Source organism: Caenorhabditis briggsae (assembly GCF_000004555.2).
Source record: "Caenorhabditis briggsae complete genome, chrIII, whole genome shotgun sequence".
NCBI lineage: Eukaryota > Metazoa > Nematoda > Chromadorea > Rhabditida > Rhabditidae > Caenorhabditis > Caenorhabditis briggsae.
The window spans coordinates 13,514,656-13,534,136 of NC_013490.2; the positions used below are offsets into that span (position 1 = coordinate 13,514,656).

At 38.1% G+C, this 19,481-nt stretch overlaps 1 protein-coding gene across 1 annotated transcript; it reads left to right on the top strand.

Annotated features, from left to right (window-relative positions):
• Positions 1–1,526: 1,526 nt before the first annotated feature.
• Positions 1,527–6,429, top strand: CBG23034 (the record flags this gene model as incomplete). The annotated part of the gene is made up of 6 exons (XM_045244616.1): positions 1,527–1,674; positions 2,284–2,507; positions 3,109–3,457; positions 3,790–5,069; positions 5,213–5,677; positions 6,250–6,429. The coding sequence occupies 6 exons, from the start codon at positions 1,527–1,529 to the stop codon at positions 6,427–6,429; spliced, it is 2,646 nt and encodes an 881-aa protein (XP_045097696.1).
• Between the last annotated feature and the right edge of the window lie 13,052 nt (positions 6,430–19,481).

Below are 19,481 nucleotides of genomic sequence, written 5' to 3' on the forward strand. Positions count from 1 at the left end.
TCTATTTTGATATGGCTGTAATCATATCAGAACACTAATACTATGAAGAGACGCAGAGAAAAAAGGAGAATTATGATGGAAAACAAAGACAGGCGATGGTGTTGTCTTATCAGACCAAAGGAACTGAAGGAATCAGACGAAGAAGAAGAGGCTACACCGTACCTTGGCTACAGAAGTTATGAAAAATTAAGAAAAAAAACCTTCAAGGGATCTGAAACCTTAAAGGAAGCGAGACAGCAAAAATTTCGGGGGACAGTTCGGGGGACGAAATCGCGCCGCGCTTATGTAGACCATCGGTCGTCAGGCGCCTTCGCGCCCCCGTAGCTTAGCCGGTAGCGGCGCTGTACCCCTGAGCTGCCTGTCATGAGTTCAACCCCTCATGGGGGTTCTCTATGCAAAATATCAGGAAAACTTTTTTTGGTGTCTGGCCTTCTTTAAAGAAGATCAAAAACTTTGAGATTTTAAAAAAAATCCAAAACTACTCAAAAAGTATTTCCAGGAAAGGATACATTTTTCATGAAAAAGATGAACCATACTTATAGCTAAATTTGATTTACCAGAAAAAAAACTTTTTCTGATCTACATACCCCTGTCAACTTTCCCTTTCAACTTTAAAAGTTGTCTCCATTTTTCATTAGTTCCCAAAATTCTGGAAATCCCATTGATCCCATAGATCCTTGATCTTTGATCCCTCAAATTTTCGAATCAACAAACAAAAGGCTTGAAATAATTTTACTACACTATTTATTCAGTAAATGATACCTGACACCTCAAAGTACACAAGCTCAATTTTAGCCCAATTTCGCTCGTTTCCTGTAAAAGATATCAAAAAGTGTTTAACTGACAAAATGTGCTTTATTTTATTATAAACATTTTATTAGTTGACCACTTTTTGATATCTCTCAAAGGAGCCAAGGTAACTAAGCTCAAAGTTGGCAACCATAGGGAACTGCCGCTCAACTTCTCTGCGGCATTAGGACGAACAGCTTCATCGACGACTCCAAAACGTCAACTTTAAACCTATATATCTCATTTCCTCTGAGAGATATCGAAAGGATGTTAACTGATAAAATGTTTTTCATAATATCATCAACATTTTATCAGCATATTACTAATTGATATCTGTTACCGGAACTGAGATAAGTTGCGTCAAAGCTAGGGATTGCAAAATACATCTGTATCAAATCCAAAATTGCTCATAGCTAATTTTTTTGGGATTTCTCAAAATTTCAAAACTTCCATGTTTTTTGACCTATCCAGACCAATCTCGGATCAATGATTCATCCACTACCCCCATTGATCAGCAATTACTCCTTCTAAGACAAACAATTTTTTGTCTCGTTTTCGAAACTTTTCACTATTTGCCCAAAAATTTTTTCGGGGGGGGTGGCAAAAGTAACTAAGAATATATATATATATATAGGTAACTGGTTATTGAAGAGAAAATAGACACAGAGAGAAAAGTGTGATAAGTTTAGAGCACTGAGCCCCCCATTCAGTTACTACTATTCCCCCCCGAACGAGAGATGAGGTGGCCGACGAACATTTTTATGATATTTTCTATCTTATTTTTGTCTGTAAATGGTCAGCAGTACCAAAATCAGAATCAGCAGTCCAATTATGTTACGGTTAGCTGCTCTCAAGGAGCCGTACAAGGAAGGACCGTGGATTTGGGTGAGACTTTCGAATTCTGAAAGTTTGGCAGCATTCTTCTGCTTTTGTGAAAAGAAATTTGCCGCCTATGTAGCTTCGGAACTTTATATGAAGCTTGGCGGTTCACTGGCGGACCAACGGCGGACATATCGTAAAAGGCCACTCCACTTTGAGCTCTATTATCACAGTTCTTGTAACATATTTCAAAAATTTGTCAACTGACGAAATTTTTATCATAAAATCAGACACATTTTATTAGTTGACTACTTCTTGATATCTTATACAGAAAATGAGATAATTGAGATGCAACCATAAAGGTCGCCAGTGCAACAGACCAAGTAGCTCACCGATTCGCCAACCAATACTTTGAGCTTGTTTATCTTAATTTCTGTAAAAGATATGAAAAATCTGTCAACTGACAAAACGTTTATCTTAATATCAGCAACATCTTATCAATTAACCACTTTTTGATATCTTGTACAGAAAATGAGATAATTAAGCTCAAAGCGCACGTATGTCTCTAAGGCTTCTATTAGAGAAAATGCAGTTGAAAGCTTGGCGTCCCAATAGCGGTTATACGGTGGCTGAGCTAGCTCTACTCCCGATCTTTTCTACTTATCTCCTTTTCAGGAAATGACCAATCCCAACTCTATTCTGGCCAAGCCAAGGCGTTCACCGGAATTCCCTACTGCCAACCGCCCGTCGGAAATCTGCGTCTCCAGCCGCCACAACCTCTGAATCAATTCAATTCGACACTACAAGATGCCACGTATTACCGTCCAAAATGTCCCCAACTGAATGCCAATGGGGCGACGAACGAGGATTGTCTCTATTTGAATATCTATACACCACAGGTAAGATTTTCGGCTAGATATGTATTGAAAATTTTTTTTAAGTGAGCTGCACTTCAAGCTCAAGTATCTCACTTCCTGTACAAGATATAAAAAAGAGGTTAACTATTAAAATGTTGATGATATTATGACAAACATTTTATCAGTTGACAGATTCTTAATATCTCTTATAGGAAGTGAGATAATAGTGTTGCAAGAATAGTGGTCGCGAGCGCCGCCGACCACTTACAGCTCAGCTCAGTGATGCTCCAACCTATACTTGGAGCTTGCATATCTCAATTCCTGTTAAAGATATCAAAAAGTAATCAACTAACAAAATGTTCACCATAATATCAGTAACATTTTCTCAGTTGACAAATTTTTGATATCTTTCACAGAAAACGATATATTCAGCTGCAAGCATATGGGGTCGCAGGCGCATAGCTCAGCACCGCGCCAACTTTATTTTGAGCCTGCTTATCTCAATTTCTGTAAGAGATATCAAAACGTTGTCAACTGGCCAAAAGTTTATCATGATATCACCAACATTTCATTAGTTGACAGATTTTTGATATCTCTCACAGGAAACGAGACAATTTGAATCTTCTAAAATCTAATCTTGTAGGTTGGAAACACCACTGCCAACCTTGCCGTTCTGGTCATAATCGATGGTTCCAATGGTTTCTCAACCGGAGGATGTGACCAAAACCAGGAGAAAGGAATCATCTCAAATCTGGTTCAACGCCAAATCGTCGTCGTCACCCTACAGTACCGCATTGGCGCATTGGGATTCTTCACCACATACACACAATCGGTTCAATCGAATTTAGGAATGCTGGATCAGGTGCAAGCTATGAAATGGATCAAAACGGAAATTGTGAACTTCGGAGGGAATCCAAATCAGATTACTGTAGCTGGACAGGATGATGGAGCGTGTGCAGTGTCGGCACATTGTTTAAGTCCTATGAGTCAGAGTTAGTTTCAAAAAATTTAAGGAGATGGGGACAGCGTAAATTATACAGCTTTTTGTCTGATTTTCATTTCCTAGCATTTTTGTGAACCGAGATACAACGGTGATAGAAGAGACGCAGACAGTCAGAGTGCCTTGTTGTCTGCGTCCCTTGGAACAAAAATGTGTAAAATTCGATTTCCTACATTTTATCCGTTGTCAACTTTTCTGAAAAATAAATACCTAAAGAGATAGAGACGCAGACAGTCAGATTGACTCGTCGTCTGCGACTCAAGGCACTGTACCTCGGCTCAGAATAGAGCTAGAAATCAGACACCCTGAACCTAATACTTCCAGACCTCTTCAACCAAGCTATCGTCCAATCCGGCTCGGTCTACTCCTGCTACAACCCAACCCCAGCAGTCCCAACAAACCCAAACGTCCCAGTAACAACTCCCAGACCTTCCTACGACCAGCCAAACCAAGGATACGGTAACGCCAACTACGGATATCAACCCGAGACAACAACTGCACGAAGCTCTTATAATTCTGCCAATGCTCAATACGACGATCCCTCTCAGCAGTTGGCGGAAACCCTTTGTAACATCTCCCCGGATCAATGGAACTCTGGACAGACTCAAAATATTCAGAATTGCATGAAAAACTACACCGTCGACTTTTTCGTCAATCAACAGCCGGGAGGACCAAATGCCACGTGGATGATTGTAAGGGACACTTCGTTCCTACCTGGGTCCATTGACAGTCTGACACAGAAAAGACCGAATATCCCAATTATTATTGGTACGGTACAGGATGAGGATGCTGATTATGCATTTAAGCTGATTAATAGTGGAAATGGAGGGAATCCTGAGAACTTGGACAATTGGATTTTCGATTTTGCCAGGAAAAATAAGCTGAATCAAAGTCAAACTGGACAGGTGCAGAATATAATTGCTAATAATTATCCTTTGGGAGGGAATAATCAGAATCAAGCTAATAATCAATATCAATATGATCAGCGGTCAGCTACACAGACCAATAATCAGTATCAAGGAGCTAGCTACATTAAACCGGGAAGCTACAGTAACCAACAGAATACGCAAACTCAAGGAGGCTACAGTAACCAGAGAAATCAGAACCAACAGAATACACAAACTCAATACGGTAATCCAGGGAGCTACAGTAACCAGAACCAGCAGAATACGCAAACCCAAGGAACGAGACAGTATGATCAAGGAGTCTACAGTAACCAAGGAAATCAAAACCAGTACAGTAACCAGAATCAAGGCTACAGTAACCAAGGAAACCAGAACCAACAGAACACTCAGAACCAGTACAGTAATCCAGGAAGCTACAGTAACCAGCAGAACACGCAAACTCAAGGAGGGTACAGTAACCTAGGAAATCAAAACCAGTACAGTAACCAGAACCAAGGCTACAGTAATCCAGGATCACAAACTTCGAACCAATTCCAAAATAATGGAATGTACACCAATGTGACACAATTCTCCAACGTTAATAATAACTATCGTGGCATTCCCGTCTACAGTAATCCTGGAAATTCTGGGAACTTCGGAATGGTTCAAGGAAATGGAAACGGTATTACTGATTATTCACAACTCAAGACAATTTCTCAGGTGAGATTTTGGTTTTGAGGGGGGGGGGCTGGGTCGGATTTGGCGGGAATTTGAAAATTTTCAAATGTTGTAGAATAGTTTTGGGTCATTTTAAAGCTATTTTTCACCAATTTTTCTCCAAAAATATAATCTAACATTTTCAGATTGCTTCTGATCAATCCACCTCCCTTACAACGACTCAAATCCAGTCCTACATGCAAAATGGAGCCAGACACGTCAGAATTTATCAATTTACTCATGTTTCGGAAGTTGGAAGGAATACTGTACCCGATACCGGAGCCAATTGGAAGCGTAAGATTCTGGGACCCTTAAAGTTTAAAAAGCCTGAATTTCCAGCTGTATTCAAAGGACAAGACATGTTCTTCATCACAATGTCCGAAACCATCTGGTCCAATTCGAACTACACACCTCAAGATCGTCAAGTTGCCAATCAGATGGGTCAGCAATGGTCAGACTTCGTGAAGACTGGAAATGTGGCAAATTGGGATACAACGAATCAACAGAATTATAACTACTGTAATCTGAATTCACAACCCACACAACAGATACAGTATGCACCACAAGCGAGAAGGGTTTTCCAGGATCAAGTAAATCCAATTTGTCAAACGGTGAGTTTTTGGGCCGTGTAGCTCGTTTGGTATCCAAATTCCCATTAAAGGGAGTGATTAAGGGTAATTAATAAATTAAATTAGTCAAGTTTGAATTTTGAAGTTGAGACCATTCTTACGGTACACACTCTGATATAACGCCACCCAAACCGTCAACTTTCAACCAATTTATCTGGGATACTATGAGAGATATCAAAAAGTGGTCAACTAAAAATATGTTGCTAATGTCATGATAAACAATTTATCAGTTGACAAATTTTTGATATCTCTTACAGGAACCGAAATAAGCCAGCTCAAAGTATAGGTTGCCGGGTGGTTGAGCTACGCGGCCGGCGGCGCTTGCGACCCCTATGCTTGCAGCTCCATTATCTTGGCTCTTGTAAGAGTTATCAAAAAGTGGTAAATTGAAAAAATCATGCTGATAATATGATAAAAATTTTGCCAGTTTACCACTTTTTGATATCTCTTACAGGAACCGAGATAATTTATATGAAAGTTAGTGGGGTCATTCTGTCATTGTGTCTATGGTACCTCGCCCTTTAAACGCATCAATACCTCTTTTCGATTTCCAGGCACAAAACAACTACGCTCTAGCGAACAACCAATCGCTACCGTATCCATCTGCTACACAGGGAACATCACAAGTGTCGAGGACACCCGGAACCGCACAAGCCCAATATACGAGTGGAGCCAACGGTGGCTCGAATTTCCACATTTCATTCCAAGTGAACAGTTTTCCGTTTAACGGTTAATCTCATCCCGAAATTTCTTTCCAATATGTACCATATTTTTTGTTGTTGATAATGAATGTTTCAATTTAAAACAGAAAGTTAGAGATTTTCGAAGCTTCTGAAATTACAGAAAACACTCTAATAGAAGGCACCAACTTTGAGCCCATATATCTCGATTCCTGTATTAGATATCAAAAAATTGTCAACTGACAAAATGTTTGTCATAATATCTCTAATATTTCATCAGTTGACCACTTTTTGATATCTTTCATAGGAACCGAGATATATGGGCTCAAAGTGCGGTTCCCCTTTTACATATTAGAGTGTTTACGGTATATTCCATCAATGAACACCGCGAGAAGCTGAAAATGCGGCACACACCTATACGCCTTCCGTAGCAAGAGATGAAGTCGGGGACGTGGTGTCGGGGATGTGGCGCGACTCCCTGTGCGCAATGTCAAGGGTTCGATCCCTTTTGTGGTTTTGTCTTTTTTTTCTTTTTTAGTCATTATTATAGACTCCTTGTAATATGTTTCTCAACTTCCAACCTTATTCATTCACCCATTTGACTAAATTCCAATAGTTTTATGATGTTAACCCCTTTTTGATGATTTCCTTCTTTCTTTTCCGCACCCATTTTCCGCCAGTTTTACAGCCCCCCAAAAAGGGGAAAATCGGATTACTGTAGATTTTATGGTCCCCCTTCTTCTCTTCTATTTTCGGACGTCTTCTTCTTCTGATGATAACATTGAGGAAATCTGGTTTTTCGGTATCACAGGAACTACAGCTACCGTAATCCCCTAAAAAGTTTTTTTTTTGATCTCTGGTAAAAAAAAGTAGATCATGTTTAACAAAAAATAATTTTATAATTTTTTTTGGAATTTTTTTTAGCCGGTCAAAATCTTCATATCTTCCATTACCTCCTTTTGGATTACTGTAAATTCTAGCAATCCCTCCAATCCCCTCATTTCCCCGTTCCTTTAGTCATTTGTCACCAATTACCCTCTATTTGTCTTTTGCTTTTTTTTTGATGACCTCCCATGAAGTGTGTCGGCTTTTTCTCTCTTTATGAACTAATTGGTCGAGTTAAACACGTGTGGGAAACAAAGTGAAGGAACCGACGTAGCCGAAAAGTTACAAAGAAAAGAAGAGCCGACACTTTTTTTTGCAGGAAGTGTACAAACAAAACACACATGGCGGTCCTTTTTTCTTGATGATGAGTCCTCTGGCGCCATGACTCTTTTTTTATGGTCGGGTACTCTGTATGTACATCTGTGTGTCCGGATGTCTTTAAATTGTAGATTATTTCATTCCGTGATCCCAAAACTAATTTGATTATTCCACAAATTACCGTCAAATTCAAAAAAAAGCCTAACATAAGTCCTCAAATTTACATGTCTTGTCCTTTGAATACAGCTGAAAATTCAGGATTTTCAGAATTTGAGGATCCCGGAATCTTACGCTTCCAATTGGCTCCGGTATAGGGTACCGTATTCCTTACAACTTCCGAAACATGAGTAAATTGATAAATTCTGACGTGTCTGGCTCCGTTTTGCATGTAGGATTGGATTTGGGTCGTTGTCAATGATGAATATTGATAAGAAGCAATCTGAAAATTTCAGATTTAATTTTTGACTTAAAACTAGTTTTAAGACTTCTTCGGTAATCCCGTTTCCATTTCCTTGAACCATCCTGAAATTTCCAGAACTTCCAGGACTACTGTAGGCGGGATTACTGTAGCCACCATAATTATTATTAAAATTCGAGAATCGTATCACATTGGTGTACATTCCATGATTTTGGAATTGATTCGATGTTTGTAATCCTGGATTACTTTAGTCTTGATTCTGGTTATTGTACTGGTTTTGATTTGCTTGGTTACTGTAGCCAGGGTTACTGTAGCTTCCTTGTGCTTGCGTACTCTGCTGGTTACTGTAGCTTCCTGGTTCACTGTACTGGTTCTGAGTGTTCTGTTGGTTCTGGTTTCCTTGGTTACTGTACTGATTTTGATTTCCTAGGTTACTGTACCCTCCTTGAGTTTGCGTGTTCTGCTGGTTACTGTAGCTTCCTGGATTACTGTACTGGTTCTGAGTGTTCTGTTGGTTCTGGTTTCCTTGGTTACTGTAGCCTTGATTCTGGTTACTGTACTGGTTTTGATTTCCTTGGTTACTGTAGACTCCTTGATCATACTGTCTCGTTCCTTGAGTTTGCGTATTCTGCTGGTTCTGGTTACTGTAGCTCCCTGGATTACCGTATTGAGTTTGTGTATTCTGTTGGTTCTGATTTCTCTGGTTACTGTAGCCTCCTTGAGTTTGCGTGTTCTGTTGGTTACTGTAACTTCCCGGGTTAATTTAGCTAGCTCCTTGATACTGATTTATTTAAACTTCGAATTCCCGCCAAATTCAAAAACTCGCCTGAGAAATTGTCTTGATCTGTATAATCGGTTATTCCGTTCCAATTTCTTTAGACTATTCCAGGACTTTCAGGATTACTGTAGGCGGGATTACTGTAGCCAACTAACATTCGAGAATAGTGTCACATTGGTGCACATTCCATTATTTTGGAATTGATTCGTAGTTTGTGATCCAGGGTTACTGTAGTCTTGATTCTGGTTATTTTACTGGTTTTGAGAGATAGGGTTACTGTAGCCTCCTTGAGTTTGCGTTTTCTGCTGGTTACTGTAGCTTCCTGGGTCACTGTACTGGTTCTGAGTGTTCTGTTGGTTCAGATTTTCTTGGTTACTGTAGCCTTGATTCTGGCTATTGTACTGATTTTGATTTCCTTGGTTATTGTTAGCCTCTTGGTCATGTCTTGTTCCATGGGCTTGCGTAATTGACTTTTAGTACTGTAGCTTCCATTTTAGTACTTTAGATTTTACCGAGTAGCTTGGCACTTCCTTTCTGTACTTCTGAATTTAAAAGTACGGAAAAATCAGAATTTTAAAACAATATTTTAAAGATTATTCTTCCTGGGTCTGAGACTTTTTGATTTAAACAATTTTTATTCATTCTAAAATATTTTTAAGATTTCTCTATGATTTTTAGCCGTTTTTTGAAACATTTTGGACGATTTTTTTGAAAGTTTCAAACCAATTTTAAAGATTCCGAACGTTTTTGACACTTAATGACTCATTTTTTGACAATTTCCTTTCGAATTTGAGCTTTTATTATCCTATAAATTTTGGAATCTGAACCCTGACGTTGAATTCAAATTATCATAATTCCCAAAGATTTTCGCGTTTTGAAATTACCTTGAAACCCCCAAGAATACGATTGGTCCCCCGTCTATTTCTAAAATTTTCGAAAACTCCTAGTTTTTTTTTCTCAGAAAGTGCAGAAAGTGCAGCATGTGTGTCTTTCCTGGAGAGCACGACTCATGGGAAGACACACACACGAACTGTTATGGTCCATAAAATTTTCGAAAATGTGTATTCTAGTGAGAAAGTGTGCTCTAAAATCTACGGGGTTTTATGACTGGGACAGGGTTGTGTTTTTGGGAATTGAAATGTGAAAAAATTGGAAAAATCGGAAAAAAATTGAGACATCCGGATTTACAGACGGACAGACAGAACAAGCAAAATTTGCTTTTATATCTGGCAAATTGAGTCATAGGCCTATATTTTTTGAGCTACATTTTTATAACTAAATATCTGCTCTTTTTAGTTTCTGACCCCCATTATTGGTCCCATTTTTCTCAAATTTTAAATTTATTCTCCCAAATTTTATTATCGACGCATTTGTCCCTCGTATTTGCTAATACAGGGAGCTTTTAGCTAACATTTCCCATCAATATGTCTCCCTCTATCATTTTATTGACTGATAGTGAGAACAAAAAATGTTCTGTTGTCTTCCATGGATTACTGTAGATTTTTTCTGTTTTTTTTTTTACGATCCTGCTTTTAGCGCCAAGGTCAATTTACAAATTGATTCAGTGGTGAGGTTTGTGATTGGTCTAGTCATAAAATTTCGAGGGGATGAAAAATCTTGATTTAGTGTAAAAAGACCAAAAAAGTACAGTAACCTCTAGTCGATAGAATTTGTCATTTAGATTTTTACATGTTTCTTGGGATCGTTTTCAAGCGATTTTTAATCTTTTTGTATGAATTGTGACTGTGTAGCTTAGGTAGAAGGTAGAAGAATTTGAACACCGTAAAATCTGTGATAGAAGGGCTCCCACAATTTTAATTCCGAGCCAATTTATCTCGGTTCTTGTCAAGGATATCAAAAAAAAAACTCCAACTGATAAAATGTTAATGATAAAATGAAAAACATTTTATCAGTTGATATATTTTTGATATATCTGATAGGAAGCGAGATAATTGAGCGCAAATTTGATAGCGTTGGAGCCCCTTCTGTCCAGGCGGTTTTTCTGAAACTTGTCAGTTAGATATTTAGCCAAATTAAGTATCATTTTGTAGCTCTCGCCGAGTTCTACATGTTACTTCTTCAATCAAACTGAATTTCCAATTTTAAATCGAATTATGGGTTGAACTAGTTAACTTTCTGGATTGCCCCCCTTGGACAATCCGGGATCGATGTTCGATAAATTTTAAACGGACTTTCATAGGCCTCTATTCCTTGAATTTCAGACCGTTTTTAAGTGATTTTAAGTCTTTCTTTATACTTTGTTGACTACTTCTCAGTAAATTAGATTCCGATTGAATTTCGCTTTTATTTTTCATGATTTTTAGTTCAAAGGACCCCACACTGTCAACTTTGAGCCTATATATCTCGCTCCCTGTGAAAGATATCCAGAATTTGTCAACTTACAAAATACTTTTGATAAAATGATAAATAATTTATCAGGTGACCACTTCTTTGACAGGAACCAAGATAAATTGGCTCGGTTTTTAGCTTGTAACTTTGTTCATTTACAAGATACTGTATCCCAAATAATATCATTTTGTAGCTATTGAACTCTTCTATCACTTCCAATTTAGTAAATCTAGAAATATTCATCCTGAAGAAAGTTATGATAGGGACCGTTTTTCAAGTATGGAAAATTAGCTGATTATGAGCAAAAATGACCCGAAAATACGAAAATGTTAATTTTTTCCAAATTTCAGTTCAAGTTCTCGGTTTAAGTTTAGGGTCCCACGTTGTACAGTATTTTTCGGACAGTCCTCTTCTTCCCCAAGAGCTCCTATTTTGTTTGGCCCCCGTATTTCTTCCCATAGGACCAGTTTTCTATGTATAATCGGTCCATTCGGTATTGCGGTGTGTGTGGTGGGTCGTAAACTTGCTCCAATCCTCCCGACGTACCAGATGTTTTACAGAAGGCCCCCACGGGAACATCTGATAGATCTATCTGCCAGGCGGAAACCTCAAAAAGAAGAGCAAAGAAAGAAATCTGATATAAAACAACAGATACAGATCTGTGTGACTTTTTTATGGACCAACAACAAAACACCTGGAGATGTTCCTAGAGGGGGACCATAAAGTTGTTATAAAAGGGGGACCGACCGCCCGTGTGTGTGTTGCAAAACAAGCTATAAAAAAGTGGACGGTTCATGTATAGGTGACTATAAATCAGAAGGAGAGAATTGAGTCATCCTCAGAAGTCACCGCGATATCACTTCTTGGAAGGAGGAGGAATTTGGGAAATTGGTGACAAGGAATTTGGGGATAAGAATAGAAAATTCATTTGAATTCCATTTAGTGAATTGTCTATAAAAAGAAAGCCATTTTTTGGATTGAGCCTTTTTAAAAGGATTTTTTGAAGAACCCCCCCTCTAACTTTGAGCCCATATATCTCATTTCTTGTGAAAGATATGAAAAAGTTGTTAACTGATAAAATGTTCATCATAATATCACCAACACTTTTTTAGTTAACAAATTTTTAATACCTCTTACAGAAACCGAGATAAATGAGCTCAAAGATGACAGCGAATGACCGCTCAAGCGACTCTGCGCCCGACGGCTTGTTGCAACTACCAACTTTGAGCCAATATATCTCGGTTACTGTAAGAGATATCAAAAATTCATCAACTCACTAAATGATTGTCATAATATCACCAACATTTTCTTTGTTTACGAATTTTTGATATCGCTTATAGTAACTGAGATAATTAAGATCAAAGGTGGCGCGTCGCGCTGCCAGCTTGCGACTCCTTCGAGCCCACCAACTTTGAGTCCATATATCTCGATTCGTGTAAAAGATATCAAAAAATTGTCAACTGACAGAATGTTTACCATAATATCACTAATACTTTGTTAGTCGACCACTTTTTGATACCTTGTACACCAGCCAAAATAAATTAGGTCGAAATGGCTCAACTCTTTCCTGTTCAAAATCAGCCATTTTTTCCTGATTTTCACTTGGTTTTGACCGATTTTTTTCCGGGTTTTTGCCATTTTCAGTTTGTTCTTATTATCATCATAATAATGTTCGTTGAGCATCCCTCTTCTTCCTCTTCTTCCTCCATTCAAGTTGTCCTCTTTCTTGTCCCCTGCTAGCTGATAAAAATGTCGTAAAAACAGTGACTCCCTCTATCTTTTTCTCATTTATACAACTGTCGGTAAAACTTCAAAGAAATCCCGAACAACTCCAAAACTCTTTTTTGACATTTTTCCATGCATCCGGTCTCTTTAATTATCGCTGAATGAGCAGCGCCCACTTTTTCCCTGGGATCCCTGAGCTTGTATAAAATTGATGGTCTTCCCAAATTTTACGACTTAATTGAGCACATACACACACATGTACGTTTATGCAGATGGCCAAGGAGAGGGAAAAGAATATGTTTTAGTACCGCAAGGAGATACTAAAATATTTGAGAAAATTTGTTGAGCAGCAAGTGGAAGGCATTCCTTACTTTGAGGCTATTTATCTAGCTTCCTGTAAGAGATATCAGAAAGTGTTCAATTAAAAACATTTTTAAAATAATATCAGCGATATTTTGTTAATTGGCCGCTTCTTGATATCTCTCACAGGAAGCTAGATAAATCAGATTAAAGTTGGAAGCCATTGGAAGCCGCCGCTCCAGCTTCTCAGCGCCCTCCGGCGTCTTCCAAGGTTAGAAGATTCAGCGGCCAATTTTGAGCTCATTTATCTCGTTTTCCGTAGAAAATATGAGTTAGTGGTCAACTAATAAAATGTTCATGATAATATTAATATTATTTTGTTAGTTGACCACCTTTCGATATCTTTTACAGGAAGCTAGATAAATTGGGTTGAAGTTGGGCGCATAATTTGGAGGATATAACTATTCGGGGGTACAAGGAGGTACATAAATTTAGGGGTACCAAATCCACCATTCGGGAGTACGAAACTCACATTTTTCGAAGGTATTTTTCACTTCTAAATTGCTTTGTAACCCAATTACCCCAAAATTTTTGAAACCCACCAATTGTTTGTCTTGAAGTTGGGAAGACACTCAAAATTACCGAAAAGCTTGTAATAGAGGGCACCTCTCAATTTAAGCCAGTTTAGCTAGCTTCTTGTAAGAGATATCAAAACGTTGTCAACTGACAAAATGTTTATTATAATGTCAAAAATATTCTGGTAGTTTACTACTTTTTGATAGCAATTACAAGAGACGAGATAAATTGGGTCAAAGTTAGAGGCATACTCGTAAGCAGGATCTTCGCGGGTCCTGCCATAGTTTCTTTCAAATCAATATTTTTGAATCAACTGAATTAGCTGCAATAGAACTCAACGAGCACTACAAAATGATACTAATTGAATGATTGTATCTTGTCTATAAATAAAGTTACAAGCCATAAACAGCCTGAGCGTTGCGGTCAATCTTTTTGGAATGCCTGTAACTTTGTTCATAGAGCACATACAGCTTTTCAAGTAATATCATTTTGTAGTTCTTGAGTTTTTCTATCAAATCAAATTTATTTGGTCCAAAAATATTGCTTTTAAAAGAAACTATGGCAGGGCGAGCCCGGAAAGGCCCTGTTTCCAAATACATATGGCTAAGGGCTTTCAGGACTTCCAAGCCCCCGAAAATCCAAATAAAGACATTTTGCATACCTGTCACCTCCCAAACAAATGATCTTATCTTCGGGACCTACCGTAATCTTCACACCATCTCATCGCCTTTTTGTTCTGCAGATGGTGGTATTGGTTACGTAATTTTGGTATTGTCATACAAAAGAAGACATCATTGCTTCAAGGTCTCTTTTACGACCTTGGATAAGGATGAGCAGCAGGTGTCAGTAAAATCGAAAAGTACAGTAATCCGTAGCGGCGCCGAAAAGTGTCAAAAAGTGAACATGCACATCATTTCCTGAAGCCCAAAAATGCCGCCAAAAGGAAACAGAAATAAACAAAAAAGGATGCTTACTTTTTTGCCACTGTCTAGTACTACTATTTTTCGCATTATCACTAATTTTATTCGGGACAGGAGGAAAACTGATAACCAGTGCGGAGTCCTTTTGAAATTTTGCCGCCATGGAAAGAGAGAAAGAGAGAGAGAGAGAGAGAGAGAGAGAGAGAGAGAGAGAGAGAGAGAACCCAGCCAACCAGTTTTACAACCACCACCCGACTGCTGAAATCATATATCATTTTTGCTCCGGCGCAGTTAACAATTTTAATTTATTTTCATTTTATTGATTTTTTTTTCTCAAAGTCTGCATTTCCGCGTAACGGTGTTTGCACAATTACCTCTGGCTATCGTACCGATTTTAGCGTTTAAGCAAGCGCGTAGCTCTGTCGGTATAGGTGAATGACTCATATGAAGCCGAATAGGACATTTTTTTTTCGAAATTTGAAAAATTCGAAAAATATCGAATTTTGGATTATATATTTTTCACTATTTTTGGTCCCTATTTTCCCTCATCTTCTTCTCTGTATATTTCTTATTCTCCCTCACTTTTCTTCCATTCGTAATCTTAAAATAACATTAGCGCAATTAATTTTTAACGACTACGACGATCATATTTCCTCTTCTTCGCAATATCAATGATAAAATATGTGGTTTGTATGTATCAATAGAGTGTATCAATCAGTATCTAGGTTACTGTAGAGAATTTTATTGGTTACTGTAGAAGCTTTATATCATTATTTTTTTTTGGTTACTGTAGAAGCTTTATATCATTAGTGACCATCAATAAGCTTGTGATAAGGATTAAAGTTTATTGCTCCGGATGTTATGAGAAATTGCTCCGGATGTTATGAGAAAGGGCCACCAATACCGACAATTTTGAGCTCATATATCTAGCTTCCTGTGGGAGATATAAAGAAGTAATTAACTAACAAAATGTTTATCATAATCTCAGCAATATTCCATCAGTTTACAACTTTTTGATACCTATCACAGGAACTGAGATATTGAGTTGCAAGGATAGAGGTCTTAAGCGCGACCGACAACGTAGCTCAGCGATTCGCCAACCTATACTTTGAGCTTGCTTATCTCAATTTCTGTGAAAGATATCAAAATTTTGTAAACTGATTAAATATTTATCATAATCTCAAAAACATTTTATCAGTTAATCACTTTTTGAAATCTTCTACAGAAATCGAGATATTTGGGCTCAAAGTTGGCGGGTTGGGTGGCTTTCTTTTACAGTATTCATACTTTGTGACCACCTAGCTCCGCCCATTTTAGGTTTTTTTCGGGCCGATTATTGGTTTTTTCAAGATCATCATATTTTAATATTATGGATAATTCCGATGTTTTCAAGCTTGCTCGGTCCCTTATATCTACAGTATCCCCTCCCTCCAGGAGTCGGTGTTCCCTCCCATCAAACGGATTACCTAATCCCCCGGGCGACATATGTAAATAGGTAATCCATTAACCACACAAGTAGGTGTTTCTTATGTGTCACCGATGTATCAAATAGCGCATCCCCCCAACACGTGTTGATGGATGATGAGCAATTCACATACGAAAAGTACAAACAGTTTGACATGCCGAAAGGGCACACTTGAGAGGAGAAAAAGAGGCTGAAGACACCGGAATTGAACTCTGATGACCTGTTAATTGCTTTTGGGAAACGTTTTGGAAATCCAGATAGATCTTGGAGTAGCTTAATGCGTTTGCTTTAACCTTGAAAAATAGCTCACAATGTGATATGTTTTCCAGCCAGTTTTCACATATATCCCATGATTTCATTTGTACAATTTTAATATAATAGTGTGCAGCATAAAATATCCTATCGATTGATATAAGATTTATTTTCCTACAACACCTATGAGCAAAGTTATAGCTTTTTGAAAATGAGCTAAAAATATGAATAAACCCCCGCAGACCTATACTCCTTTCTACCCATATTCTTCAGTGCGTCACTTAGTGTCAGTGGTTAAACTTTTGCCCACCAATCCGACAGCGGGGGTTCGAACCCCACCTTCAGCAAATCCTTTTTGCTTCTTTGTATAAGCATGTAAAGGATGGTTTAAGGCGTTTTAGGTTTCCAAAGCTAAACTGTAGCGTGTTTGACCTCTATTTGAGCTCATAATTTATGAAACCATCTTTTTTTGATTGGTTCGAATAAATCTTTTTTGTGAAGATTCTAGTAAACTTGAAAATGTACAGTAACCACCTTCTCATCACACAACCAAGAAAAAGTTCGTTTTGTCCTTGAGTTGAATACCTCAAAAAAGTTTAGTGTCTTTTCATTATCCGTTTTGAAGATTGGTCTTCTGACTACGGTACTTTTGAGTTAAAGTCGCTGTGCTAAGCTACCAACTGAGCTACGCAATCGCTGTTTTCCGGATGAAAAGGATTACGGTAGGTTGGGTGAACACCGCCACGCAAAAATGCGGAATCTCACTCTTTTTGTCTTCCAAAAGCTATTGACTACTAGTCAGACCCTCTAAAAGCCGCGAACACACATGTGCTCCAAAACTGAACACATTCGTTTTATAAAGTACAATTTCTGATATCATCCCAGCTGTTCAAATTAGATTTCTTGACCTCCATTCCGTTCCTCTTTCCTCACTTTTTCTCATTTTTCCAACCATTTCGTACCACCTGCTTTCTCTTTCTGCTGCTCATTTCTATTTTCCTATTTCTTCCTTCGGGTCCATACGAAGAAAATTTTACGACTCCTCTTTTCATATTCGTCTTTTCTTCGTCGTGTATGTAGTAATTTGTGAATTCCTTATATACCGTAGTAAGAACCATATCCCTCTTTCTTTTCATTGATTCACTTCTTCAACTTTCTGCGTCTATAACTTTGGAGCGATAAAAGCTACTAAAAAGTTTTTAACCACAAAAATGTTTAGTATAAAATTCCTACATTTTACCAATTGAGAGTTTTTACATAGCTCTGCTTGTTTCTGAGATATGCGCTTTTGAAAAGTGCAATACCTTCACCTGAAAATTTGAATTAACCACCGCGCATTTGTACGCCCTCACGCATGGTTGTCTTAGTGCGTGAATTGGTGTATCTGGTAACACTTTTGCCCACAAATCTAACATCCGGGGTTCGAACCCCACATCTGGCAAATCCTTTTTGATTTTTTAATTAGGCATTTTATGGATGTTAAAAGTCACTTTAGGGTTTCAGAGCTACAGTATAAGCTCCTAAACTTCAAAACCCCTATGTTTTCTTTTGCTTTTCCTCCGATTTGCAGGCATTTCTCGTTTTTTCCCTCTGCTTCGCACACTTGACGACGACACGACGATAAAAATCGTGTTTCTCGTTTCTTACCTGTGTCATCATGGGCTGTTGCTCCCCTCAACTACCGTAATCCTTTCGGCGTTTTATTGCCCAAAAAAAGTTAGAGGGAGTTAGAGAAAACAAGGATCCCTAGCAGAATTTTATGAAGATTCTATAAATCGCTCAAAATGTGTTAATGAAGTCTCCAACACATTTTTCGGACTCCATAAATCAGTTCACTGGAATTACGGAGCAACTTTTTCGCGCGCGCCTTCGCTCTTGATTTATGAGGGGAGCAATTTAATGGGGTTGGGAAAATAGGTGTGAAGTTTGGCTAATGGATTTTATGCGCGGAGCAAAAAAGTACTAAAAGAGCTAGGTAGAAGAATTAAGGTTGCTCTAGGTTTTTGGTCATTGTGATGGTTAAGCCAAGGTTAAGCTTAAATTGAGCTAACTTGAGCTATAATCAACTTTGAGCTCGATTATCTCGATTCGTGTAATAGATATCAAAAAGCTGTCAACTGATAAAAAATTGGCGATATTATGATAAATAATTTACCAGTTGGCACATTTATGATGTCTCTGATAAGAAGCGAGATAAATAACCTCAAAGTTGGATTATTTGAAGGAGGTGTTCTATTAGTGCAAATACAGTTAAGCTGAATTAAATCGAAAAAGTTCAAGTTTTATACTTTAGAAGATATAATTTAATCAATCTGAAGTTTTGTCACTTTTCCCCTTTCAGTAGTTCTGAAAAGTTGAAAATCTGAAATGTGTCCTTTTTTTGTCGGAAAATCTTTCTTTCCAAAATTCAAAAATTTTGAAAATTTTGAGATTTGGTCTTGCTTATTTGAATCTCTCAAAAGAGGCCAGAGACCAAAAAAAGTTTTCCTGATATTTTGCATAGAGAACCCCCATGAGGGGTTGAACTCATGACAGGCAGCTCAGGGGTACAGCGCCGCTACCGGCTGAGCTACGGGGGCGCGAAGGCGCCTGACGACCGATGGTCTACATAAGCGCGGCGCGATTTCGTCCCCCGAACTGTCCCCCGAAATTTTTGCTGTCTCGCCTCCTTTAAACGTCCTGATTGAAATTCATCAAATTACAGTAGTTTGAAGCAAAAAAAAACCTGAAAATCTGGAAAACTTGGGAACCCTTAAGGAATCTGTATTCCCTAAACTTGCTAATTCTAAATATATAATTCCTATTCAATTTGGATGAAAATTGACCAAGTTACAGTAGTTTTCAAAAAGTTAGCTTGCGGAATTTTTGGAAACTTTTAAATTCCGACTATTTTTGTTCGAATTCCGGAAGTTCCTACTTCCGGTTTTCTTGAAATTAAAAAATTCCCGCTGTAAATTTCGATTTTGAACTTTTCCCTATGATCTGTGATATCAAATTTGCTGATTTTCAGAATTCCAAAATCCCATCAATTCGTTTCAGGCATCTTCCGGAATCATTATGGTCTTTTTTTAATATACTCACAAGACGGAGTAGAGTACTCCTAAAAATTCAAATTTTCCA